The sequence below is a fragment of the Pollicipes pollicipes genome, unplaced genomic scaffold (assembly GCF_011947565.3).
Source record: "Pollicipes pollicipes isolate AB1234 unplaced genomic scaffold, Ppol_2.1 Scaffold_4295;HRSCAF=5057_pilon_pilon_pilon, whole genome shotgun sequence".
NCBI classification, from domain to species: Eukaryota; Metazoa; Arthropoda; class Thecostraca; order Pollicipedomorpha; family Pollicipedidae; genus Pollicipes; species Pollicipes pollicipes.
The window spans coordinates 33,922,529-33,949,347 of NW_023596461.1; the positions used below are offsets into that span (position 1 = coordinate 33,922,529).

The 26,819-nt window shown below is 58.1% G+C and overlaps 1 protein-coding gene across 2 annotated transcripts in view; it reads left to right on the forward strand.

Moving 5' to 3' along the window:
* The first annotated feature begins 1,609 nt into the window (after nucleotides 1-1,609).
* The window catches only part of LOC119097611 (tyrosine-protein phosphatase non-receptor type 4), a 67,744-nt gene continuing 42,534 nt past the window's right edge, over nucleotides 1,610-26,819 (forward strand). The window contains exons 1-9 of one of the 2 annotated variants that reach the window (XM_037220652.1): nucleotides 1,610-1,902; nucleotides 7,534-7,683; nucleotides 11,547-11,660; nucleotides 15,507-15,729; nucleotides 16,966-17,086; nucleotides 17,410-17,497; nucleotides 20,037-20,189; nucleotides 20,560-20,789; nucleotides 23,401-23,571. In XM_037220652.1, coding sequence (XP_037076547.1) covers nucleotides 7,534-7,683; nucleotides 11,547-11,660; nucleotides 15,507-15,729; nucleotides 16,966-17,086; nucleotides 17,410-17,497; nucleotides 20,037-20,189; nucleotides 20,560-20,789; nucleotides 23,401-23,571 — 1,250 coding nt within the window. In that variant the 5' untranslated portion in view covers nucleotides 1,610-1,902. The remainder of the gene's footprint in view (nucleotides 1,903-7,533; nucleotides 7,684-11,546; nucleotides 11,661-15,506; nucleotides 15,730-16,965; nucleotides 17,087-17,409; nucleotides 17,498-20,036; nucleotides 20,190-20,559; nucleotides 20,790-23,400; nucleotides 23,572-26,819) is intronic. The other variant, XM_037220653.1, reaches the window with a different exon arrangement.

Here is a 26,819-nt window from a genome sequence, read left to right on the forward strand (position 1 = left end):
AGCTGGTACACTATTATCATGCCTCCCCTACGACGACGATAGTACAGCGAGGGCAACTGAAGGAGTCTGAGCCTCTCAGTGTATGGCTGGCGCCTCACTTCATAGACAAGCCGGGTAGCTCGTCGCTGGACCCGTTCCAGCCGCTTCCGGTCACGTTTGCCGAACGGACCCCAGATCGACGTTGCCGTATTTAGTACGGACGCACTAAGATCTTAAAGAGCAATGGCAACGTGCGAGTATCGATGTTGGCAAAAGACCGCCTCACGACCGCCAGCATCCGGTTGGCCTTGGAGATCGCCTCCACCGTCTGCACGTGGAACTGGAGCCAGTAATCCACGAAGATCCCGAGGTCCTTATCGGTGGACTCGACCGCGATTTCGGCGCCGTCCAAGAAGTAGGTCAGCCTCGAGCTGCAGCTCCCGATGTGCATTATTTTGTACTTCGCTGCACACTAAAGGGGAGCAGCCACTCCTTTGACCACTTGGCCAGGGCGTCGAGGTCAGCCTGCAGAGGTCGGTTAGTCAGCAGCCTCGGGACACGACAGTAGACCTTGGTGTCATCCGCAAACATCTTGGCCACGCTTCGCACTTATTCTGGCAGATCGTTCACGAAAATCATGAACAGCGTTGGTCCAAGTACTGATCCTTGCGGGATGCCGCTGACGACATCGGGCCAGTCCAACCTCGAGCCTTGGACCCACACTCTTTGCAACCGGTGGGTAAAAAAGCCCTGATCCAGCGCAGCAAATTACCTCCCACACCGTAAGCCTGAAGCTTGGAGAGAAGACGGTTGTGAGGCACGGAATCAAAGGATTTGCTGAAGTCCAGGTACGTCACGTTCACCGGCTCTCCATCCCCTACCGCGGCGCTCCAATCTTCCACGACCTCTAACAGCTGGGTGATACAGGACCGCTTAGGCAGAAACCCGTGCTGGGCTGCATGGAGAAGTCCAGACTCCGAGAAGTGATTAAATAGGACATCACGGACGAAAGTTTCAAGTATCTTGGAGGGAATGGCAGTAAGGCTCACTGGGCGGTAGCCCGCTGGGGCACCAAACCAAACACCTGACATGTACCAAACACCTGACATGGTGTTTCAGTATAGAAACTACAATTTTACTAAGAGAATCGTTTGGGCCATGGGGATTTTGTCGGATCCTGGAAGAAAAATGTGGACATTTTGTTTTCAAAAACGATGTCATAATGGCCTCTTGCAGGATGCCAGTCGTAATAAAACGATGCACGATGGTGATCTGGTTTAAGGAATGGTCGAATGGCATAAGATGTTCCAAGTACATGCAGAGGAATCTTTGGCACATCGAATCATAATACAGTATAAATTCAGTACCTGGGGTATGCAAAGGAAAATTTTGGGAACAATCGATATGTTCTTCCACAGTAGTCTTGCCCATTTAACACACATCTTCTAAATTTGTGGGATACGATTTTAATCGTTATGTTACGTGAGCTGTAACCGCTGGAGTGTCTTCGAGGCGTCAGTAAGGATCGCAAATGTAGATAAGTAAAATATTCCGTACTTCTTTTGATTATGAGATAAACTCGGCGCGTAGAGACTGCGCCATTATGTTCACACTACCGAGTCGCGTCGCGTTGCGAATGGAAGTGGGTGGGCGTGCGTTTCGGATGTCATTGCGGAAGCCTGTCGTTGGATTTTAGGGGGTTTTAGCGTGATCTGCCATGCCTTTTAGGTGTGGTCTAGATTGACGTGTTCACTTTGTCATTTCCTTCTTTTTTCAAACTAAGTACGAGAAGGTGGTGATGGCAAGGATTTGATGCATTGATGCCGCGTTTATGAAAATACAGCAATAATTTTTGCCTGCTATCAGTTTGAGTTCTTTGGTCACCAAACAAGTGGTGCTTCTTAGTAAACACACCGGAGATTGGTAAGGGCTGTTGAGTGTTGTCGTCTTGCCTAGTTATTTACCTACCTATGCTCATACTGAGTGGTGAATGTATCTTGACCATACTTGCTTTTCTGTGTAGATGGCATTTATGCAAGGCAGCATAAAACCATTGGCTATGTGTAAGAATATTATATTTTAGTTATGTGGCTTAACAGCAATTCATGATTGAGCCCAAGCCAAAGTGAATTGAAAGCTGATTCTTCACCTTGTCCCAGTCTGAGGAATTCCATCCAGCTGTGCCAGTGCCCTGATCTAGCTATCATTAACATTTTTCCTTAAATATCAATAACATGTGCATCAGTTGATATTTTATGACATGAAATACCACAAATATTCATGAGAGATGGACATCTTTGGGTTGATTTTGTTGAATTGTTTGATAATGACAAAGTTTGTCTGAATATTTTTTTCTCCAGATATTTCCTTCACAACATCACAATTCCTTATAATACTGGCTGTCTATGGTCTGATATTGGCATAGATCATGTATCAATTTGACTTACTGAGATTTACAACATGGATATGCTGAAATGGTTGCTGCAGTGTTACTGCTATGCTGGACATGTTCAGTATAATGGGTATTATATTATATCTTTTTTGTAGTCTTGGCCAGATCCATCATTGCTTTTGTTTTATTATATTTATAAAGCTTTCACCATTGGCAAGCAGGTCTGCAAAATGGTGAATGGATGAGTTATTTCATCATGGGGATCACTTTGTAGCACAAGCATGTAGTTCCCATTTCAAATGGCTTTAGTTGGGTGGTTACAAATATGGAAGGAATGTAGCTTGGTGTATAAGAAAAGGGTTATCCATTCCCATTTTGGAGAAAACTATCATTAAGTTAGGACAGCTACAAACATAGATGTAAAATTGTTGTTTACTAGGCTGAAAGGAGACCACATGCAGCTGTGATTACTAATTCCATATTTACTGATGATCAGTGAAAAAGGTATGCAAATTACCCTTATAGTAAATTATACACTAAAAGGTGTGCTATGGATCAAGCAAAGAACCTCAGCTCCATATGTGTAGTATGCAAAAGTAGTTGCACATTAACATTTTTTTAATGGATAGGACAAGAACAGCCACTTATCCTGCCCCTCTGCCTCCTCTTCATTGGCTATCCCTGCATAGGTGATATAAACATCTGCTTCTGATAACTCAGAAGCACCTGCCTTCCTATCTGTCCACCTGTGGCAGGGGACATTCAAGTTGTTTTAGGCACTCCCTTTTCACTCTTGACAGATAAATGACTGTGCTGAAAATATTGTTAGAAGCTGGTAGCCGTAGCAACATCCTTTGCCTCGTGGCTGCACTCTACAAACCATGACATTTGATTCAGCATGTTAGTGTCATGTAAGTATCACCAGCAGATCTTTCCCACCCTGCCTGCTCCTATAAACACACCTAACTTTCCTCTCAACATAAAAAGGGTCAGTCCTTAGAAGTTGTCTCAAATGCCTACCTTTATTGCCACTTGACCCTGGTTGTTTACTGTTTTATTTTCTCAATCTGCTCATGCACCAGAGATAAATAGCTCCTCCCTGAATACCTAGCATGCATCCTGAGGTCAGGTCTGGACTCCGGAGTCACAATATGACCAGCTGAGGTCGGGCGTGACCCACTGGGGCAAGGCGTGGCACGCCGGCACGGGGGCGCGACCCACCGAGGTCAGGCCGGCAGGCCCGCTCAGCGGCCGCCTGGGTCAGGGCCGTCGGTCGGCCGGCGCGGTGCCGTGAGAGCGCGCGTCGAGCGGCCGCCGGCGGGCGGGGCGGGGCGGAGGCCGGCAGTCGGCCTCCGCCCGCCGCCGCTGTGCGCCAGCGCCGCTGCCCGGCCGGAGCCGCCGGTGGCGGTGCGGCGCTGTGACCCGACGCGCCGCGTGACGCCGGCCGACGCTGCCCGACGCCGCGTGACCCGGGCAGCCGTGAGCGGCGCGGCGGCGGCGCCCGAGGCTGTGCCCCGGTCACGCCGGACGGCGCCCGCCTCGCCCACGCCCAGCGTAAGTGATCTCGCCGTCGGCCAGGCCGGCCGCTGCCGGTGATGAGCCGGCGCACCCGCGCTAAGGACGAGCAGCACCCGTCGCGGTCGCCGCCCGCATGCCGGCTGCGTGTGTCACCGCCGGCGGCTGCCATTGTGAGGTGGGCGGCCGCTCCGCTGCGGGAGACGCCGCCCCGCCCGTGCGGCCCCGCTCGCCGCGGCCGACGCCTCGGCCGTGTGCCGACTGCTAAGTCGGGGCAGATGCAGCACGTCCCGACGGGCGAATTTGGGCTGCATCTCCGCAGACCGGAGGCTCACGATGGGATCTCCTCCCGAGTTATTCAAGCCGTCGTGATCTTGGTACTCTGTGATCTCGCAGTTGCGTGGGGTTTGAACACGATGTGGCTCACAATCGGGTAGCTGAATGCTGCGACGAGCCAGCGTCTGTGAGCCTCCCGGACACCGTGTCTGTAGGCGGGCCGAAGCCGCGTTTTCCAGCTGCCATTCATTCATCGGGATGGCCTGAGCCGTGGTCGGAGCGGGTCGGCGGCCACGTCCGGTCTCGTCTCGCCTCGGTCGGACCTGGCGTACTGCCCAGCCGACCTGTCGGCCGCCGCGGCCCATCGCGGCTCCCCCGCACCGCGCCGCGCCGCGCGCTGGGAGGGAGGCCGCCCGTAAGGCTTCGGCGGCGCACTGGTCGCGTGACGACGTGGTCGATACGACTTGAAGCCGCCGGGGCGGACGCGTTCCGCACGCGGCGCGGCGCACCCGGCCGCCGTGGCTGCAGCCGAGGATGGTTGCCTCTGCGTCGTCGCGCCACCGACGTCGGTGGACGAGGCGGCACCGCTGGGCGGTCGGCAGCGGCGGTCGAACTAGTGCCTGATGCGTGTTTGGCGATCCGGCGGGGCACTGGATGCGACTCGAAGAGTCGTCCTGGATCCCTGTGGGGCAGTGACTGGCCCGTCAGCGTTCAGACCCCGCCTGCGCGCTGTCTCATTGGCTCGGCTCATGTGTCGGCCGTCTTGGCATCGACTCTGTTTGCGCCGTGTGGGGCCGGCAATATTTCCACTATTGGCCCTAATTTTAGCGGCAGCGGCGTCTGGCCGGCCAATGGTCGGGCGCAGCGGCGGTGTTCACTCTACCCTCCCCCTGCCCAGCCGCCGCAGCGCTGGACGGCCCATCCCAGCACGACGGACGCGTCATCGCAGTGCAACGCCACTTGAGCTGGCGTCTCCCGGCCGCTCGCCGGCCCGCGCCCTGCGGCCGCGGCGCCTCGCCCCCGCCACAGCTGGCCGGGGCGGACGGCTCGGAGCCCATTGTGATCCATCGGCGGCGGGTCAGTCGACCGGAGGGAGGGGGTACGGGCGCGGCCGCCGCGCCGGAAGCACCGTCGAGCGCGTCCAAGATCAGCACGCGAGCGGCGGCACACCAGCCGCAGTGGCCGTCGGCCACCGGCTCGGTGAGCCAGTCTTGTCGCTGCCACGGGTCGGGAGTGGCAGAGGGGGGCGCCGCTGGTGCTCTGATGAATGGGCCGCCGCCGCCGCGGCCGGGCGGGGTGACGTAACAGCATGCAGTGGCGAGATGGCTCAGTAACGGCCGGTGCAATGTCGGAGCGGCCCCCGAGATGGCTCAGCAGCGGCTGGAGGTAGGACTCGTTTCGTTGTTCGATTCAGCTGGTGGTGATAATATATAGAGAGAGAGAGGGAGAGAGAGAGAATGAGAGAGAGAGAATGAGAGAGAGAGAGAATGAGAGAGAGAGAGAATGAGAGAGAGACAATGAGAGAGAGAGAATGAGAGAGAGAGAGAGAGAGAGAGAGAGAGAGAGAGAGAGAGAATGAGAGAGAGAGAATGAGAGAGAGAGAGTGAGAGAGAGAATGAGAGAGAGAGAATGAGAGAGAGAGAATGAGAGAGAGAGAATGAGAGAGAGAGAATGAGAGAGAGAGAATGAGAGAGAGAGAATGAGAGAGAGAGAATGAGAGAGAGAGAATGAGAGAGAGAGAATGAGAGAGAGAGAATGAGAGAGAGAGAGAATGAGAGAGAGAGAGAGAATGAGAGAGAGAGAGAATGAGAGAGAGAGAGAATGAGAGAGAGAGAGAGAATGAGAGAAGAGAGAGAGAGAGAGAGAGAGAGAGAGAGAGAGAGAGAGAGAGAGAGAGAGAGAGAGTGAGAGAGAGAGAGAGAGAGAGAGAGAGAGAGAGAGAGAGAGAGAGAGAGAGAAGAGAGAGAGAGAGGAGAGAGAGAGAGAGAGAGAGAGAGAGAGAGAGAGAGAGAGAGAGGAGAGAGAGAGAGAGAGAGAGAGAGAGAGAGAGAGAGAGAGAGAGAGAGAGAGAGAGAGAGAGAGAGAGAGAGAGAGAGAGAGAGAGATAGAGAGAGAGAGAGAGAGAGAGAGAGAGAGAGAGAGAGAGAGAGAGAGAGAGAGAGATATATATATATATATATATATATATATATATATATATATATATATATATATATATATATATATATAATCAGCCAGTCGTCGTGACGAATTATTAGTCAGGTGGCCACCGGTACATCTGCTGTGAGGGCGTGGTTGTCTGCGGAGTAGGCGTCCGGCCCGGGGCCGTCGGATCGTCCCGTCCCGTCCCCCGCCTCGCCCCGCCCCGCCCCGCCCCGCCCCGCCCCTCGTCGCTATCCGAGCGCGTGCATCGACCATGGGACCGGGGCGGAGCTGACAGCAGCGCCGGAAGCCGTTGTCAGGCGGCGCGGACCCGCCCCGTCGGCCGCGTCGGCAGCCGGCGCGACAGATGGAAACGCTTGTTTGAGGGAGCAGTGTCCGGGCTGATACAACGCGCTGCCGGCATGGCGCAGCCAGCCGGCGCCGACCTGAGCAGCTGCCGCCCGCTGACAGCGCCGGCAGTGTTTGTTGACGTTTATTGGGACCTGGGAGCTGGCGAGGTCACGGAGGTTGCGTCGTAGGGGTCGGGCTCTGTGGGAAGAACAAGACGCGCTCGACTTAACACCGCTGGGCCTGATTCAGCTGGCTGTTGTTATTGTTCTGTGTGTACTCGGCGGACCCTCTGACCCAGGTGGCTGCCGTGCTCTGACGCCTGGTGTGTGGTGACGGTCGCTGCAACGTCAGTGACGCACCCCGTTCGGTAGTCGCCTGGCGCGCCCGCGCTTTCCCCTCCGGGCGTTGTCGGGCCAGCAACGAGGAGTGTTGCCGCGGTCAACGAGCCGATCAGCGGCACGGGATCGTGGGCGGGTCGTGGAAGTCACCACCCGTCAGCCTGTGGTGCAGACGGCGTGAGGTGGAACGCCGTTGGCAGCGGTCGTCGTCTTGAGTCCACGTTGCGATGTGTATGAAAGCCGCGGCGTTATTCGGTATCGAGCTAAGGGTTACCCCTCAAACCACTCGGCCATCACTGGTGGCACGGACGGGATGGGCAGTGGTGGCAATAGTTATCAGTCCATTGAACAGTGTCCGGGCCTTCTCCCTACCGTCCCGCTGTCCCGTCAGATGTCCGACCGTGTCCCGCTGTCCCGGCATATATTGAGATGGCTTCTCACCATGTGCTATCTGCCGGCAGATTCACGTGTCTCTATCCCAGCAGACAGTGGGCCGTGTCTCTCCGTGCGCAGACTTACAGCGTCTCTCCGTCCCGGCAGATGCTGGAGACGGTGTCGCGGCGGGCTTTCGGCGGCTCGAGCGGCACGTACAACGTGCGGGACAGCGAGCTGGCGCGCGAGCGGCAGGTCCGCGCGCTGCCCTACACCGTCCTCTTCCTCGACCACAGCCAGCATGTCTTCCACCTAGAGGTGAGGCGACCATAGCACCCGGCCGGGACGCTCGCTGCCACTGGAGCGTGACTTACAGGCTTACTTGAGGTGTGTGTGTGGGGGGGGGGGGGGGGGGGTTGTGTAGCTGGCTCGTTGGTTTGTGGGGTGTCGTGTTGCAGTGGGCTCGGTTACCGATGGGCGTAAAGTGGCGATTCAGATGCTGTGTGGTGTTCGGACGGTTTGCCCATACATTTATAAATATTGATGCTGTGGATCGGGGCAGCATGTTCCATTACCGCCTGCCATTGTCGTGCATACGGTCGTGTTAGCTGGGCGTCGCGGCTTATTATCATGTCCCAAGCGTCTTTCGTCGATGGCGCTGCAGCCCCATTTGTTTGTATTGCGATCGGGTCTGTCGCGCAGCTGCCCTGTTGACATCCCTCCAGGAAGCGTCGCGGCTGAGTCCACTTCCCTGCAGACGTCCAACTCTGGAGATGTGTTACGAGGAGTGGCGCGGCTCCATCTGGTCGGGTCGTGCCCAACCACCTCTCAGCGGGTTTCACAGTGCTCGGCCTACCGGCACGTGTCGAGCATGGCGGCAGGCACGGCACAGGTCACACCAGCTGGCAGCTGAGCGGCCCGAGGCCATCTCTGCCTGCCCCTGCCGCCAGGTCGGGCATTGGCCGGTTGCCTTGGCGACAGTGCAGTCATCGACCCACGCATCGGCCGTTAGACAGAAATGCAGGATATCGAACAAGTACGAAACGTATCCTCGCATGGAAGCTTGACCTCGCTTGGCAATTCTATACGGAAATTAGATATTTCATAACTGGATGAAATCGGGGGTCTCAGTTTACCTTACTCGCCGAACTTAACTACGTTTGGCTGACTTAAAAGTGCGCGGCTCGCCAACCCGCAACATGCGTACCACCAGGGCCCGGACTTTCGAGGCGTGCGTACACACAAGGTGTCCGCAGATGAAGCATGCTGAGACGTTTCCCAATAACGTGGTAATAAACATCACATGACCAACAACCAAATATCACAGGAATTGCCATAACCTGGCGTGAAACCATTGCTCATGTTGACCATCGGCCGCCAGACTGTCTCTCGGCATGTTCTCAACACGCGCCCATAGGGGCCGGTCGAAGGCAACACTCGGGTAACATAGGGGAGGGGCAATTTGACCCCTTGGGTGTCAAAAACTAAGAGAGTTTGAAACACCAAATTCACGGGGTGGGTAGCCCTCTGTATGAACTCATTTGAGGCAAATTTTCAGGCTCTTCAGTGGTAATATTCGTGCCAAATAGGGTCAAACAGGGTTAAACTCCAGATGGATGTTTGAAGTGCCCACCGACGTCCTCATGCAATCACCTTGAACCTAGACACTTATGTAAGCAAAAGGCCAGGTGGTAATGAAGATCGGTGACCCTTCAGACGGTCAATGTGACCGAAAACCTTTGAGACCTTGGTTTTGGACGGTCAAAAACCAAAAACTTGACATTGTTGTGTATTCCAATTTGAGATCAGCGTCAAGAACTACGCTAGGCGGCATGTCCTCAAATTAAAGGGTCGATTAAGTTCATTCGAGGTCAGTGACCTCCCTGACTTTGATGAAGCCAGCATAAGGTGTCTGTTCACGTCCTTGCGGTAAAGCAATTTGAAATGAGGATCAAAAATTGCTAAGAGGAAGCTCTCCAGTAATAAAGCAGTTCGGTTTTATCTTAAGCTGACGTTCATACGTAACGAAAGGTCAATGGAAATAACCTAGATCTTGAACTCAGCGGTCTAAAAAAATCTCAAATATGTATGACTTCCATTTAACACCCCGTCGTCGCATCAGTTTGAACGATTCTCTATAAAATGCGTTGGCTCACAACCATGGCCTGACTGACCTGCCACAGGTCAGCGACCTCACGAGGTGTATCTATTTTTTGCACCAAAAGATCGGCTTTCAACCGCCTACGGCAAAGAAAGGGTTGTTGCGGCCACGCCGTGCCGTTTGGAAGTTATTCTGAAAAACCCGTCGGGGAGGGGGTTCATTTTGCCCTTGACCCCAGCATGGGTTAAAGAAGATGCTGTACACACGCGCTCGGCGTCGCAGGACCATGAGTGGAGATGTGGGGGGGGGGGGGGGGGATCTTCAGCAGCAGGGAAATGGGTGTTAACGGCCATGTGGACCGTGACACTGCGGACCTCCGCGGCCTTAAGCTGCTCTGGCGGGCAAGTTTTGCTGCCAAACATCCGATTGTTGAGGTGAGCCGATGGCGATCCGGAAAATGGACTGGGAGCTGGTCAGGTAAATCGAGTAAAAGTTTAGTAAATCCCGGGCGATGCCGGCCGATGTGTTGGACTCTCTCACTGTAGCCCCTGTTGCCTGTCTCGCTGTATCTCTCGCTAGCTGTTGTTATAGGGCCTTGGCTGTAGCCATTGCCGATCGCTCTATCTACACTCAATGTGCATTGTATTTGCGGGCACCCTGTGTATAGGGATGCATATTGTTCCGGCAAGCGGAGATCGCATAGCTTAAAACACTCCATGTGCATTGTATTTGCGGGCACCCTGTGTATAGGGATGCATATTGTTCCGGCAAGCGGAGATCGCATAGCTTAGAACACTCCATGTGCATTGTATTTGCGGGCACCCTGTGTATAGGGATGCATGTTGTTCCGGCAAGCGGAGATCGCATAGCTTAGTCTAATGCCGTCGATTCTCGTGGTGGCGCATTCTAACATCACACTCACACAAAGTGGGAACGTTTTGGAAATGCTGGGTGAGTTGTGTAAGGTCTGTCCTCCTAACACTGCGTTCACGCTAGATGGTGGGCTTGAGGCACGACACGGCTGGTCTCGGCTCGCTCGGTGGCCGTGCGGCGGGGTGCTGCTCAGGCCGTCCAGGGTCGGCCACTGGCCCGCCCCGGGCTACGCCGCCTTGTCGTGTTTACAGCGCCGACGATTGGCTGCGGGCCGCTCGGCTTTTCCGCCCCTGATAGATGATTGCTTTTCCAAACAGCGCGGCGCGACTCCGACGCGCTTCGGGCAGTATTTACGGGGTGGGCAGCAGCTCCGAGGTCGGCTCGGACGCGGTGCGTCGCTGCTGAAGGAGAGGTGACCGGATCCGGTGTCGGCCGGGCCGTTCGGTCGGATTGTGCGTGCCCAGATGGCTGGTGTTCCGGGAAGCTGGCGTATGGTTGTTGATGAGGCCTGCCGGCGGCACGGCAAGTCGAGGTTGTTCAGTCTTTGTAGCCAGATCCGTTATGTCGCCAGCTGTTCTGATGACGTTGGTCGGCGTATCCTTTGAAGCTTTAGAAGGATGGTAAACCCAATGTGACATATGATAGGCAGTTCGATCATCTATTTACGCCAATCACATACCTGTTTGTGTTGCGAAACCGTGATTACCTGCTCATCCGTTTCAGTATGATCGTGTATTTAGTGCAAACATGATTTACCGTGTTTGCTTTGTTTTAGTACATGCCACCATGTTCTAAGATTGCTCTTCGCTGTTTACCGCGCGCGCGCGCCTTCGCTCTAGAACTTCGTGTTGTATCGCATTCCCGACTCCATCCAGTGACCCTGTGACCCTGGACGAACAGCTGTTGACGTCACCCTCGTGCTCCTTACATCAGAGGTTCAGCCAATCTTCCTCAGGTGCAGCCAGTGGTACATCAGCGCAATAACTCTCCTTGGTTTTCCATCGATGTTCTTGTTATTCTTGCCCTTAGTTTTACCCTCATCTCATGTGCCCAGTTCTTCGCTGTTCACATTCAATTCTGCGATCCAGTCATTCCAAAACTCCTGGCGAGGGCGAGGGGGGAGGGGGGACGGCGCTCGGGGCTCCCGGCCGCGGGCGCCGAGCCGCCGAGCGGCGGCGCCCCGACTGACGGCCGCGCTTGTCCACAGAAGAAGAGCCGGGGCCAGGCGCTGCTGGACCTCGTCTACCAGCACCTGGAGCTCATCGAGAAGGACTACTTCAGCCTGCAGTTCTGCGACGCCGAGAATGACGCGTCGGTTATGGTGAGGCACGCGCGGCCGGCGGCGCATGAGGCGTCGCCTTCAGCGCTCGCGCCGCGTGCAGACTCGGCACCGCTGATGCGGCCGCTGACATCGGCCGCGATCACACGCCAGCGGCGTGCAGCTCATGCCTGTGCGGCCGCGTGTTAAATTAAGCTGTTGGGCGGCTTCCTGCGTTTATGGGGGTGGGACCGTGCCTGTTGTGAGTGACGGTGTTTTTTTTTCTGGCTAGCTGGGCGGCCGGGCCGGGCGGACTACCGGGCTGTGAATGGCTGGCCCTGGCCGGGATTGCGGGTGGTCTGCGTGCGGCCTGCGTATACAGAGCGGCCGCGCCAGACGCACGGCGCGCGCGCCCCGGAGGCGGCTCAAGGACGCGGAGCCGAACACGGGCCAGCGGTGGCGCGCCGGCTAGTGACCGATCCAGCTCAACTGCGGGGGTAGGGGGAGGGCAGGGTGGAGGCGGCCTCGGTAGCGGCATTCTGCGGAGGGCTCTGCAGGGACTGTACCGGATGCCCGTCTGCCTGGCGCCACCGCAGCGATGCCGGCGCGGTCGCTGGCCGCCCCAGCGGCGGCGCGAAATTAGTGATGACTCACGATGTAATGCTGGAGACGTGTCCATGGCGCGCGCGCGTTGCGGAGCGCCAGCCGCGCTGGTTTTGCGGCCGCGTCCGGCCCTGGGCAGGGGTGCGAGGACGGTGACCCGGTGTGCGCCCGAGGGCTGCGGTAGCGACTTTGGACCGGGGTCGGACATGCGCCTTCACTGTGAGAAGCGCCGTGCTGTCCCTCGGCCGTGCACCCACCAGCGGGCCCGAGACCTCTGATCGCCGGCCGAGGCTGGCACCGTGTGCGTGGCCCGCCACCTCCTGCCCGATCTGCGCACGTCGGGCGGCCGAGACCCCGCCGCGGGGACGGGGGCCGCCGCACTGGGAGCTGCAGCGTTGGCTCGGTGCCAGCCAGGGCCCGGGTGGGCGGCCGGTGCCGCGCCAGCGCCGCCGCCGGACGGCCTTGCAGGCGCGTGCTGGCTGTGCGTCTGTGTGTGATGAATGGGAGCGCCAGCAGACGCGACCGTCGCCGCTGCGTGCTCCGGACTCCCGGACGCCGGCAGGGGACCCGAGCGCGCGCTGGGTGGGACACAGACGGGCTGAGATGGCTGGGAGTGGCTTGCATGCGGGCAAGACATTGGCACGGGGTACGGATCACCTGCTGGGCCCTCGTGGTCGAAGGTGGCAGGTGAGTGTTGAAATCGTGGCTGTGAGTGTTGAAATAATACCGGAAATAGCCGCTTGCGGCGTAGTCTCGCGCTTCCCTGTGCCTGAAGCTGTTATCCGGGCTAGTTCCTCACAGCGCGGATTGAAGCAAACGGGGGCCGCTCTTAAGCTCCGCTGCGTTTGTGTCGCCGCAGTGCACAGAATTAGAAGGTGTGCGCGCTCAGGTTCGGATTCAGTTTGTGCGGGTGCGCTCGGGTGCAGGAGAGCGTTGCCAAAACGTGTTCCGTTGTAAAAGTTGAAAGCTAAAGCATGTTTTTGCATTTAATTCCTTGTTAGGGAGTAGTTGCGACAACATAGTTATTTCTCGCGACCTTTCTGACTCTCAAGTCTGTCGTCGTCATTGGGACATTACGACGCACTCAGCTGCTGAGGCCAAATGGCATCGCCGGCCTCTCGCCCTGGCGGGAAGGGCAGGCACCGCGGGGATTCGAACCCATCCACCTTGGCAAAATCACCCAACGCACGCTTGATGATCTGCCCCGTGGCGTCCCACAGTCCCGCCGCCTGGCTTGGTCGTTACCAGGTTGACAAGGTGGTACACCTGTACAGGAGCAGCCAGCATGGCAGCGGGGCGAGTCTCGCTTTACCGCAGCTGTGATCGCCTGCGGTACTGCGATCCGCCGCCCCTTTCCCGGTTCCTGGGTCGGGGCCCATGTGATGTCGACATACTCGCTTTTTGGCCCAAATTGACTTAGTACGCGCTCGGGTGGGGGATCAAATTGCCCCCCCCCCCCGAAGGTTTTTTCCAGACTGGTTTCCGAACGGCGCGACGCAACCGCGCCAAATTGTGCATAGCTGTAGGCAATTGAATAATGGATCGTTTGTTATAATTTTTTTTGATGTATATTGTAAGGTCGCTTACCTATGGCAGGTCAAGGTCAGACCACGGTTGCAGCGAAGTTGATTTCTAGCAAATCATTTAATCTGATACAACAGCGGAGTGTTAGACGAAGCCATATAGCTCTGAGATGCTTTCTTAGGCAACACAAATATTGAATGAGCAAATTACGTTGACCTAAGGTTACGTGTGAAGGTCAGACCAAGGTCAGAACCAGCCTATTTTTTTACTTCAGGGCTTGTTTGGGGTAGTTTCTGGCGCTCATTTCGAATTTATTGATAGCAGGAACCACATTAGACATCTTCCATGGACTTCTTAGAGTTCAGAATAGGTCATTGAACTGCAACACGACCCAGGTCAACATTTTGCTTCTAGAGACGTACTGCATAGCGTTATCGTTGTCGTTTATTCAAATGCAAAAGTCAGAGCACTGTTGCATGATTTTGGTCACCATGACCTTCAAAAAGTCAATCAAGGTCACTGACCTCAAATGAGCGTGTCAACTTTTGCTTAGAAATAGTTAGCTAGGTTCTGGGGGCACTTTGGAGACCAACCTGGAATTCGATCTTGTTTGACCTTATTTGACCCGAAGGTCATGACCTAGGAACTTCAAACTTCGACCCATGTGAGTTCACGTACAGATCAACACACCCTATAAATGTGGTGTCTCTAGCTCTCTCAGTTTCCTAGATCTCAGGGGGTCAAATTGACCCCCGCCCGAGCGAAGGGTGTCTAATCGGCCACCTGGGCGCGTGTTAGGGATCGTTTGTTGCCGTCCAACTGGATAGGTATACGGAGGAAGTACGAAGGTATATATAAATGGCACAGTTGTGACCGAGTGGCATGCAGAAGACAATTTTCGAGAGGATGCGAAATGGCCACCGTGTCGACCCGCCCAATAATCGTAAATGTCATACAATTCAGAATTACGTAAGTTGTTTAGCGCACTTGCGGGGAACGTTATTCACACAGTAGTAGCAGTCTTATCCTCGGGGGGAAAATCAGAAGAATTGCGATACAGATGCGTTAATATTTCAGCGACATGCTTTTACCGAAAAGAATAGCAGAAGTGAATTCCAGAATCAAATTGAGAATTTTTGTTGGCAAAATAAGTTTAAAATAGCAGAATGAAATTCAGGATTCAAATATCAAAACTGTCCCGCATCTTGAAGACAATTATTTTAACATGCAATTCAATGCATACAACATGATCTGGGCCCTTTTTCCTTCAGATGAGTTGAATGTGACTCCCATGTGTCGGTCATGGGCCGGGCTAAGTCACCCCTCCTTGACTGCAAAGGTTTCATTATAAATGACTTTGTCCGAACATCGAATCCCTATTAAAATCCCAGGCGACCTACCGCAGGATCCCAATCCCAAAGTGCGGCGAATCCTCAGCTCTGATCGCCCAAAGTGCTGCGAGTGCTCAGCTCTGATCGTCAGGTCAGCTGGGGGATGAAACTCTCCTCTGTCTCAGGCTCTCTGCTCTGTTCGACCCACGATGCCGTAAAGCCTGGGCGCGGTCGTCTGTGTCGGCCGGCAGTTACACTGGGCATACATTCCTGGCTCCGATCGTCAGCGTGCGAGATCACTCTCGACGTTTCTGACGGCTAGAAACCTCTTACCCAGCAAATCCAAGCCCGTTTAGCACCAACGGACGTGTCAGCAGAGTTCGTGTCGGCCGCCCCAGGTCGGCGCGCACGTGCCGCGCCGCCCCGTCATTTCCGCCCCGTCCACCGGCAGCGCTGGCTGGACCCGCGCAAGCCGCTACGGCGACAGGTGGCCGGCAAGACGCAGCCGGCCACGTACCACTTCCGCGTCAAGTTCTACGTCACCGACCCCAGCAAGCTGCACGAGGAGTACACGCGCTACCACTTCTGCCTGCAGCTGCGCCGGGACGTGCTGGAGGGCCAGCTGCCCCTGCTGCCGTCCACCGCGTGCCTGCTGGCCAGCTTCGTCGCGCAGGGTGAGAGTGGGGTGGGACGCGCAGGGAGAGTCGGCAGTGTGGGTTATGATGGAATGACTAGTGCCGTGCGCTAGGTGGCGATCCGCCAGGATCCAAGCCAGGATCCAAGGCTTATGGCCGTATAGCTATGGTAGATGCACCGTGATTTCTGGGTGATGTTTATATAGCGCCCTGACGAAGATCGTCACAGTCAAGCCATTCAGTGCACTTCTTCCAGGTTAGAACCTGGGGCGCCACGCTCCTCCCTCTTTCGCCCTCGCCCTCGCCATATTCTTGCTGCGTCATGCAGTCTCCTTCTAGAATGGTTAAATCGGGAGGGTGCTAACGGCTCGATGCATAGCACCGTTGCACTGACAGCCGAGGCTGGACTCGTCTCTGGCCGTGCCGTGTTCACATCTCCTAGCTGTTATCAAAATCGTGCCCGGAGCGGAGCCGAGGCTGGGTTCGTCTCTGGCCGTGCCGTGCTCGCGTCTCCGAGCTGTTCTCTAAATCGTGCCCGGACCGGAGCCGAAGCTGGGCTCGTCTCTGGCCTTGCCGTGGCCGCCTTTTCGAGCTGTTTTCTAGGCCGTCTCCGAGCCGCGCGGCGTGCCGTCCTGTGTGCCTCCACACCGCGGTGCGTTGCCGGCGGGGCCCGGCCGCGTGCCCCGGCCCCGCGGACGGCCTGCTGCCGCGGAGCCGGCGAGCTCAGCCCGGCGTCACTTCCGCCGATCAGTCACAAACCTGTTCTGCCGACCCCCCCCCCCCCCCCAGCCCCCCCCCCCCGCGCCTAGCGTTGTCGGGTCCGGTGGCCTTTCGCGAGCTATCAGATGCACGAGCAAGTCGTGTCCGCCGCCCAGTGCAGCTGTCGGCTCTGATTAGGCTGGCGCGCTGGGAAAGCGTCCGCGCCGCTGCGGCCCGGCTCATTGGCCCGTCCTGGCGGGGAGCGGGGGGGGGGAGGGGGGGGGGGGCTCTGGCCGGGTGTCGAAGTCCTCCACTGAGGCGGGAGAAGAACACGGACGGACGAATGCCGCCAGCGCTGCCAAATCGCCGCGTCGTGACCCTGTTCTGCCGCATACAGTCGACGCTCCTCTGGGCCCAGCTTGAGCCACCCAGCGTCGCATACGACTGTCCACGTCGCTATGAAGCGAAGCATTAGCCACGGTCGGTGCGAGACGCCGCCCCACGTGACGAGCCGCGTGGCGCGAGCCCCGTCTGACCGCCTGCGGCGTCTGACCGCCGCTGCCGTGCGCCCCGCAGCCGAGCTGGGAGACTTCTGCCCGGAGGAGCACCCGCCCGGCTACCTGGCGCGCCTGCCGCTGCTGCCGGCCGTCAACGACGACATGGAGAAGAAGATCACCGAGCTGCACGCCCGGCACAGGTGCGGCCCTGCCCCGCTCCGCCGCGACCGCTGGGAGAGGGGCGGGAGAGGAGGGCCAGCCGGCACAGGGGGCACGTGCGCGAAGTGGCGAGCGCGGGCGGGCGGGTGCGCCGCTCGTCACGTGTCTTCGCGGCGATATTCTTGTTGTTTTTTTTTGGGGGGGGGGAGGGAACATTTTAGCGACTCTGTAGTATGGTACCATGATATCGGCCCTCAAGTGTTGGCGCGCCATGTACTTAAGGCTGCTCTGCCGCTGGACTCATAGCTGGCCACACCGCGCGCCGCGCAGCGGGCGCTGACGTCCGTCCCTTGTCCGCCTGCAGGGGCCTGACGCCGGCCGACGCCGAGTTCTGCTACCTGGAGCACGTCAAACGGCTGGAGATGTACGGCCTGGACCTGCACAGGGCCAAGGTGGGCGTGTCGGCGTGCTGGCCTGGCGCGGCCAGCGGTGAATGTGATGTGTTGGGGCGTCTTTTGGTGTGCTTGTAAAGGGTTGCCCCCCCCCTCAATGAGTTGCGGTTTTTAACGGTAGGTATGTGGTGATGGAAGCTGGGGAAATACGAAGTCGTTCTGACTCGTCTTACCATTGGTCACACGTACAGCGCCCACATATTTGGACTGAAGGACACATCGGAAGCTCCCACGTGCGAGCCATGCGGACACGTGTGACTGTCAAGCACGCACTTGTTGGCTGCACGTTATTCAGCTCTGACACGCAGATGTTCTCCGGAAGTTGCGCGGCGCTGATACCGCTCATCGGTGAAGCTCCCGAGTCGGAGCTCGCTGTCATTACAGAGTTCTAAACTGCGGCTGAACGTAACATGATCTACTGTCCTGGCAAGCGCTGGCTTATGATATATTGACTACATAGGGATGGCTATGGCCGCGTACTGGCCCCCTGGCCAGTGATGGTCTCTTGATCGGGAAAATTCCTGTTGGGGCCCCACTTTATATTTAAAGAAGTGCTGCCCATGTGTATGTTGATGTGCTTGTATTGGGCTGTAAACTAGTCAGCCGACATATGCCTGGTTCCCAAGATTTCTTCCGGGAGCCCATGTGCTGGTTCTGGAACCAGGAAGAACCCAGGAACCAGTTTGGAATGAGGTCTAGTGATTCAGCAGAAACCAAGATCCAGCCCGAAGGATCGAGCGAGAACCAAGAGCAGCAAGAAACAAAATAATCTAAAGGCGTTCATTAATGACAACCACCTTAGACACTTGTCGGGTGGTCAAAGTTCATTAAGGTGTTTCTCAGGGGCACAATTTTTTTTCAAAATGTGTTGGGAAGCTGAAAAAGGGGTATGAATGAACCTTCTCGCCCAAATGTATGTCTCCCTAAATTTGGTCCACTTTCTCCCTGGCGTTGGGAGGTTTGGTGCCGCCCGAAAACATAAAAATTCACTTTTAGCATTTCTTACAGTCAAAAATGAGTGGAAACAATGTACATGGACTATTTCAGAAAACTGTCTCAAATTCTATCGTTTTGCTGCGTCCCTGGCACGATGAGATCTTACCAAGATCTGCCACAGCTAGCACAACGAAGCGTGGATAATACACTTACGTGAATTTTGCGGTTTCATTTTCCTGCATACCTGTAATCTTGTATCCATGGCTATGACATCCATCTTCGACACTTGCAAGCTTATCTTTGCTCCCAGGCTGGTTGGTGGAGTGTCTGCAGAGATGGAAAATTGCTGCCCCACCTAAATATCCCCGAGATTATCCGAACTGATCGTTTCTTTGCCGCGCAGTGGGCCTGCTGACACGTCTATTTCCGGTGACCCGGCCCCTTCCAGCACAATAACTCCCTCAGCAGCTCGACACACAGGTGGCTGCAAGGTTCGCCACTCCCATATTAGCAACAATATTAGATGCACACACTGAAGACATGAAATAGCACCGGGATGTTATCCAGTTTTTTATCAATGGATCCGTGGCGTTATGAAAGGGTTCTCCCAAAGGTAATAGAGAACAAACAACACAGAACCAACCTGCTGGATGGCCTTGGCCAATTGGCGTTTTTTGGATCAGCATTTTGTGAAAAGCTGGTAAAGAGATAATTTGTGTTGATATGAAAAGGCATTAATTACCAGAGTTGAATAATATCTATCCCGTATAATGGTCTGCAAATAAGATCACGTTACCATTGGTATAGTCTTGTTAATCGACCTTGTCACGTGACGGTTTGTTTACATTCGTGCGAAGGCTGCGGCTTTGTGGACGGTGAATGGGGGACCCATGGCCAGCTGGCCGATCTACACTGACAGCACCGCCCTGGGTCTGCCAGTGTCTGACATCTGCCCTGTTGACGATCTTTTCACGGCCTTGATTTCTGACACAGTCAGATGGCTGTCTCTGTATGACTACAAAAGGTTTAACGAAAAGAAGTCTCGGCCGCGAGTTTGATCGCATTTTTGGGAGATATTGGAGAGATTTAGAGAGATAATTTTGGACACTCCTGCTATCCTGGAATAATCAGGCAGGTGGTTTCATTTGTCGGGTGCTGACTCGTAAATCTTTGGCAATGGTATTCAATTAACAGTTAAGTCTTACTAATTATTGTGTTGGTATTAGGATATATTGACTGCTGGGCATGACTGTGGACTGTGGCATATGACTTTTATTTATTTTGTGAAGAGAAATATGTGGGTAATTTTATGTGATAGTTTCAGCTGTCAGGAACTCAGTTCTGAGAGCAATGATTAGACAATGATTTTTTGATAATGGTAAGAATGTACTGGTTGTAATGGTTGTGACATGTTGGCAGTGGGTTTTGTTTTGTCCAAAGAACTAGTGAAACCATTATCAGGGGTCTTGTTTTGTCGGAGGAACCAGTGGGAGCCATGCGCATGTCTGCTTGTGGGATGCCTGGCGCCACTATCGCGCAAACTAATGGTTGGTCATGCCGCCGCCAGACGTCCCTCGTGTCAGAGATGTGCCTTTTTCGCCAGGACTCGAGTGGTCGCGAGATTCAGCTGGGTGTGGCGGCGGTCGGCCTGGTGGTGTTCCAAAACAAGAAGAAGATCAACACGTTCTCGTGGGCAAAGATCGTCAAGATCGCGTTCAAGAGGAAGGAGTTCTTCATACAGCTGAGGCGGGAACTGGTATGACGGCTGGACAGTGCCTCTATTGAATGCGGACGCAGGCAAAGAATTCGTCTTGGCACTTCCGAAACGATAGCGGGGTTTGATCTGCTCATTAGCGGGCAGCATGAGCGTGAGCACTGCTACCGAAATCCGAGACCACGGACGTCGTCGTACATTAGGCTGCCCATCGCCCGCCACCTGCTGGCGCGTCCTGTCGCCACGTCGTTCACCGCCTGCGGTTATCAAACGGCCGGCTAATTAATGACGGCGTTGTTTAGACCATGATGTCACTCGCTGGCTCAGGCCGCCCGGTCGGGAGCGCTCGTTAGCCGTCCGATCGGTATCATCGTGTGGCGACCGCTGACGGTGCGCACTGCCGCCCCGCCAGTCGGAGGACTACGACAGCCTGCTGGGCTTCAGCCTGCCCTCGTACCGCGCCTCCAAGACGCTCTGGAAGACGGCCGTCGAGCACCACACGTTCTTCAGGCTGAACGCGCCGCAGGCGCCCGTGCGCCGGCTCATGGGCCTGGGCAGCCGGTTCCGTTTCTCGGGCCGCACCGAGTACCAGACGCTGCAGGAGGGCCGCCACCGCGCCCGGCTCGACCGACCGTTCGTCAGGTGAGAGAGCGCCGTCGCCCGCGCGCGCCGCGAGGCACACGGGGCGCCGCCGGGCTGTGGCGCCGGGGATGTGGCGCGGACGCCCGCCGTTGTGGCGCGGCGTGCTGCGGTGTTTGGTGTGACGGAGGGAGTCTGGCGGTTCTCGCGCTCGCCGGCTTGCTCAGGCCTGCGTGCCTCGTGGGACGCTGACGGCGGTGGCTGTGGCTCCCGCGGCGCCGCCGCTGCCGCCGCCGGCCCCGGCCGTTCGGCCGTCGCGGCCCCGTGCGGCCGAGAGGCGTGCCAGTGCGGGCGCTGACCCAGGAGCCGGTACGTGGTCACTGCACATCGATTAAAAGGTGGTAGAAGGCTGGTGACATCGGTTGGTATGTTCGGGAAGTGTGGTGGCCATGACGAATTTCGCCAAGGAGTTTCGCGCACGACTATGCTTGGACATGAACGGCGTTTTGCAGTACGAAAACCTCGTGGGTGCCGCGCTGGGCTCTTTCGGCCCCCCTCCGGCTCTGTCATTGCTCTAACAACGTTAGAACGACTAAGAAACGTATGCGTGTGGCTTGATGGTGACCCACGGCACCGCGGTGCCGCTTATCTCATAGTTTACAAACAGCCAGATATTTCCCCAATCTCCCGATCCAGTTATCACCGTCCTGCGGGCGTGTTTTACCGTTGTCATCACCGTTGTGTGCCGGCGTGTTTGGCCACTCGGTCTCCGCTGGCCGGCTGTACCGGCGCCGATGTTGCCGACACGTGCCCCTATCCTCATGCGGCCGAGCTGCTCCGTTGAAACGCCGCTCGGTCTCCGCTGGCCGGCTGTACCGGCGCCGATGTTGCCGACACGTGGGCTCCATCCTCATGCGGCCGAGCTGCTCCGTTGAGACGCCGCTCGGTCTCCGCTGGCCGGCTGTACCGGCGCCGATGTTGCCGACACGTGGGCCGCTCCATCCTCATGCGGCCGAGCCGCTCCGTTGAGACGCCGCTCGGTGGCCGACGCTCTTCCCACGCCCGCGGGCGCTGACGGTGGCGGCCCCTCGTGCCGTCAGTCAGCGCGTGGCGCCACCTCGGCCGGCGCCGGAAGCGGGCCACTTCCGGCGCAGCTGCGGTTGCCCGCCGGCCCTTCCGGCCGGGGTGTGTCGCGGCGCGGTGTCGGCCCGCACCCCACCGTGAGCTGCGTAGTGACGAGGCCGATCAAGACGCGCCAGGCGGAGACGGCGGCGCCGGACAGGATGATCAAGCGGGTCGATATGCGGCCGATGATTCCAGAAAATACCGGCCGTAATGACGATAATGGCGATGATGGTTGCGGCGGTGACGGCGACCTCCGGGACGACGGGTTTCCCCGTCGGCCGGTGGCGGGTTCGTGCGGTGCTGCCGCTCGTCCGCCGGGCAGCGTGCACTCTTCGGTAGGAGACCGGGCACCTGCGGTGGACTGACCGGCGGGCTCTGTGGACCTGTCTCGGGGAAAGGGCGCACGACGTTGTAGTGCTGCCGCGGCGCCGCCGGACGGCCCGCGGATTGTAACGGTACAGCAGCGCCGCCGGACGGCCCGCGGGTTGTACTGGTGCTGCAGCGCCGCCGGACGGCCCGCGGGTCGTACTGGTGCTGCAGCGCCGCCGGACGGCCCGCGGATTGTACTGGCACTGCAGCGCCGCCGGACGGCCCGCGGGTTGTACTGGTGCCGCGGCGCCGCCGGACGGCCCGCGGGTTGTACTGGTGCTGTAGCGCCGCCGGACGGCCCGCGGGTTGTACTGGTACTGCAGCGCCGCCGGACGGCCCGCGGGTTGTACTGGTGCTGCAGCGCCGCCGGACGGCCCGCGGATTGTACTGGCACTGCAGCGCCGCCGGACGGCCCGCGGGTTGTACTGGTACTGCAGCGCCGCCGGACGGCCCGCGGGTTGTAGTGGTGCCGCAGCGCCGCCGGACGGTCCGCGGGTTGCGGGCGGCGGTTTTTAGAGGGCGGTGGGTGGGGAGGCGAGCGGCGCGTCTCTGCCGCAGGCCTGCGTTGTCGTCATACGGCGGCTGCCGGCCACGGACGGGGGCGAGCAAGAGCAGCGTCTCTACCAGCCGTGTCGCCGCCGTCGTCGACATGACGGGCGTGTTTGTGCACTTCACACCGACCTTCCCGGGGCCGGTTGGTTCCAGTCGAGAACCTGGGCGCTGTTGACGCTGCATCGATCGCTTGAGGCCGTTGTTAGAACGTTCGGCTTTTACTACCGTGCTGTAGGTCTTGTTTCTCATGGGGCTCTGTCGTTACCCCGGGGTGTCATTCTACTTGAACGGGGAGCCCGGGGACGGTGACCAAATGGTTTATGGCGCCTGTGTCACGCTCCACCCTTTGTGTTGTCCGCCAAGGGCTTTTAAGTTTACTAGGACGGAGTGTGCGCACTGACCGGTTCGCGTCGCTTACGGTAAGGACAAACGCGTGTGCGTGTTACCTCGCTAGGTATTTGCGACCCGTGTAAGTGGTAGTCCATACTTCACTCTCAATTATTGGCTGCCCGTTTGTGCTGTTCGCTTGTAGCCGTGTACTGACCACTCTCCCCGACCCTCAAAGGAGGTCCGCAGCGGGGCGGCATGTACCAGACGCTGACCCGAGCCCCCTCTCCCTGCCCCTCAGAGCGGGCCCGCAGCGGGGCGGTGTGCACCAGACGCTGCCAACGCTGACGCCGGAGGAGCGCCAGCGGCTGCTGGGTCACCGGCTGGGTACGCCGACCCAGCACCGGGTGACGGCGGCGCAGTCGAGCCGACCGGAGCCGCGCCGCGCCTGGACGGAGGACTCGCCCACCAGGTGAGGCGGCGGCCACGAACGCGACGGCGTTCAGCCCAGCAGATCGCCAGGTCACGCAAATGATGATGATGATGATGATGATGATATATATATATATATATATATATATATATATATATATATATATATATATATATCATATCAGGGCGCACGGTAACGCATTGCTGTAGATTATTGGCATCGAATCCCTGCTGAGCGCTACTCAGCGCGTGTGCGTGTGTGTCGCGTGCTGACGGCTCAGTCCACCGCCCTTCATGACGAGTTGATGGAATATTTCATTCACGCAGTTGGTCGCGTAATTACAGCTATCCGCGACCGCACGAAATGAGCCTCACGCTTTGCGCTCGGTCGACGCACAGCGTCGGATCGATCAGATTTGCCTTCGAAATAGCGGTCGGCTGCCGGCGCGACATGCCACGGGTCGGCTCAGCGCAGTCCAGCGGTGAAGCGGGGCCCGCACCAGCCCGCTCAGCGGTCGGCTGCCGGCGCGACATGCCACGGGTCGGCTCAGCGCAGTCCAGCGGTGAAGCGGGGCCCGCACCAGCCCGCTCAGCGGTCGGCTGCTGGCGCGACATGCCGCGGGTCGGCTCAGCGCAGTCCAGCGGTGAAGCGGGGCCCGCGCTAGCCCGCTCAGCGGTCGGCTGCTGGCGCGACATGCCACGGGGCGGCTCAGCGCAGTCCAGCGATGAAGCGGGGCCAGCGCCGACGCGCTCGATCCGCAGTGTCGGGCGTACGGCCTCTCCCGCGCGGGCAACACGGCTCGTTCGAATTGTCAGGTGATGATTCCCTCCCTGTTTGAAGTCCCCTGAAGTTTGCATGTCCGCGCGCTTCTCCGGCCACCGGCTCGGCGGCGGGGGGGGGGGGGAGGGGGCGGGGGTCATGCCTGGTGTGGATCCGGTCAGTGCAGCGTCCCGTGGCGGTGGCGGCGAACCTGACGCCGCAGCGGGCGCGGGCGCGGCGGCGACGCTCCCGTGACCGCGGGCATGGCACCGCGCGCCAGCGGCTTTCAAACAACGAGCGACAAACAGAAAGGAGTAACAGACAAGCAGTGAGCGGGACTGGCGGGCGCCGCCGCGCGGGTTCGACCGCGGTGTTGCTGTCGGCGGCAGTGACGTGCGCCAGCGGCCAGGCCCGTGCCTCCCTTAAGCACGTCCCGCTCCGCCCTGGAGGGCTGCGCAATCTCCTGGCGCCTTATCCTTGCGTCCTCTCACACCGTCCAGCAAGGTGTGCACTGTGTCGGCCAGACTGAGGCACGCGCTCGGCCGCGCCGCTTCGTGCCACGGCGGCCGACCCCGTATCGGCGGCGGTGTGGCGCGGCGCGTTCGCCTCTGCCGCCGTGCACGCGTGCGGTCGGTGCCGCTGCGGACGGCGACCATTTGAGCGGCTCCGTTTTGACGGCGTCGCTCCGGAGCGACGGCGCACCCGGCGGCCCGGCTGAAGTTCACAGGCTGACCTGCGACGCGGCCAACCGGCCCGGTCGCCACAACACTATGGATTTTGCGGCGGCGGTACGAGTCGGGCGGCAGGTGAATGGGCCGCCGGCTGTCGGGCTGGATGCCTGACGAGCTCGGGCTCGGGGCGCCCTGTGTCAGGCGCTCGGAGGGGTCTGGGTCAGGGGCATAGACGCGGCTCGAGGTCAGGAGCAAGGGCAGAGCTCGAAGTCAGGAGCACGGAGCATGGCTCGAGGTCAGGAACACGGGACAGGGCTCGAGGTCAGGAGTACGAGACAGGGCTTGAGGTTAGGAGTACAGGACAGGGCTGTCGTCTCTCAAGGTCATGCGTTCAGGACAGGGTTTGGGATGAGCAGTAAGGGACGACTCTGGGCGCTCGGGGTCACGAAGTCCTGCGGGCGTGGACGTGGGGTTGGCTGGGCCCGGCTCGGCCCGGCTCGGCGCTATTGGCTCCTTCACCTTACCGGTGACCTCCCAGGCTCGTCCATATGTATTCTTCAGAACAAAATACCGGGTAGTTTGGCCTCTGTCGCAGAAAGATAAACAACGCTTCTGATCGGTTGGGTCCGTGTGTTTGTTAACGTCGGCTTGGTCATATATCCTATCATGCCTTTGGAAAGAACATCAATTTTTCACGTGTGACTGACGGTCTTTTGTGCATTTGACGTGCAGTAAGTTAACATTGCTGCTCATGCAAACGGCAAATAAGCTCCAGTTCCGGCAAATCGCTTAGCGTGACATTCCACCCTCTCCTCAGCACAACGCGTGTGATGCCCAAACCGAATGTAGTTTTCGTTCTCTAAAAACGTAAGGGGTGCGTGTGAAACTAACCGAGTTTCAGCGCGCCGGTGTCTGCTCGCCAGTAGTTTCGGAGACGGTTGGCGACTGACAGCCTCGCCCTCGCGCGGGGGGAGCGTCGGCACTAGCCTGTGTTCAGAAGGCAGGGGACTCGCGGGGCTGGTGATGCCCATGTCTGACGACCGCCGCCGGCCATCAAGCGGTGATGGGAGGATGGCTCTCAGATGAGCCCGGCCTCAGCCGAGCATAACTACCTGACGGCGCCGATGCTGTCCTCGCGCACAGCAGACCGGTATTGGGTCAGTCACGACAGCAGAGGCACCGTCGGTCCTCGTGGAGGTCATGCGTCAGCAGGGTATGGAGCCGGTCCGCTCGGCGTGGCGTGCGAGCGACCCGTGGGATTTTGCCCCTTCTTACTTATGCATATGTCATCAGGCCGGCTTGTGGCGAATAAACCTGGCCTGCTCCAGAGCACGTCACGGTAACTATGAGTCCGTCACCAAACTCCACGCCTCACGCCTGCTGGGCGGAGCCTGTGTCGTCAGGCACCTCCCTGGAGGGGGAGCGGGCCTGAGTATCGGTCGGGTGTGGGCGGGCGTGTTCGGCGCGCCGCGGGCGCCCCGCATCTCGCGTTTTCGGCGCCGGTGCGCAGCGTGCGCCGATTGAGCGTGAAATGCGCATTGTCCAGTCGCACATTGAGTCACTGATCAGTCGCGCAGTCGGAGCCGGTCGATCGCGCGTCGCGACTGCGCGGACTAGTCGTGCGATGTATGGTGGTCAGTCGCGCGGTGCGCGCTAATCAGTCGTGCGATGTGCGCTGAACAGTCGTGCGGTGCGTGTTATCAGTCGTGCGATGTGCGCTGATCAGTCGTGCGGTGTGCGCTGATCAGTCGTGCGGTGTGCGCTGATCAGTGGTGCGATGTGCGCTGGTGCTGATCAGTGGTGCGATGTACGCTGATCAGCGGTGCGATGTGCGCTGATCAGTCGTGCGGTGTTCGC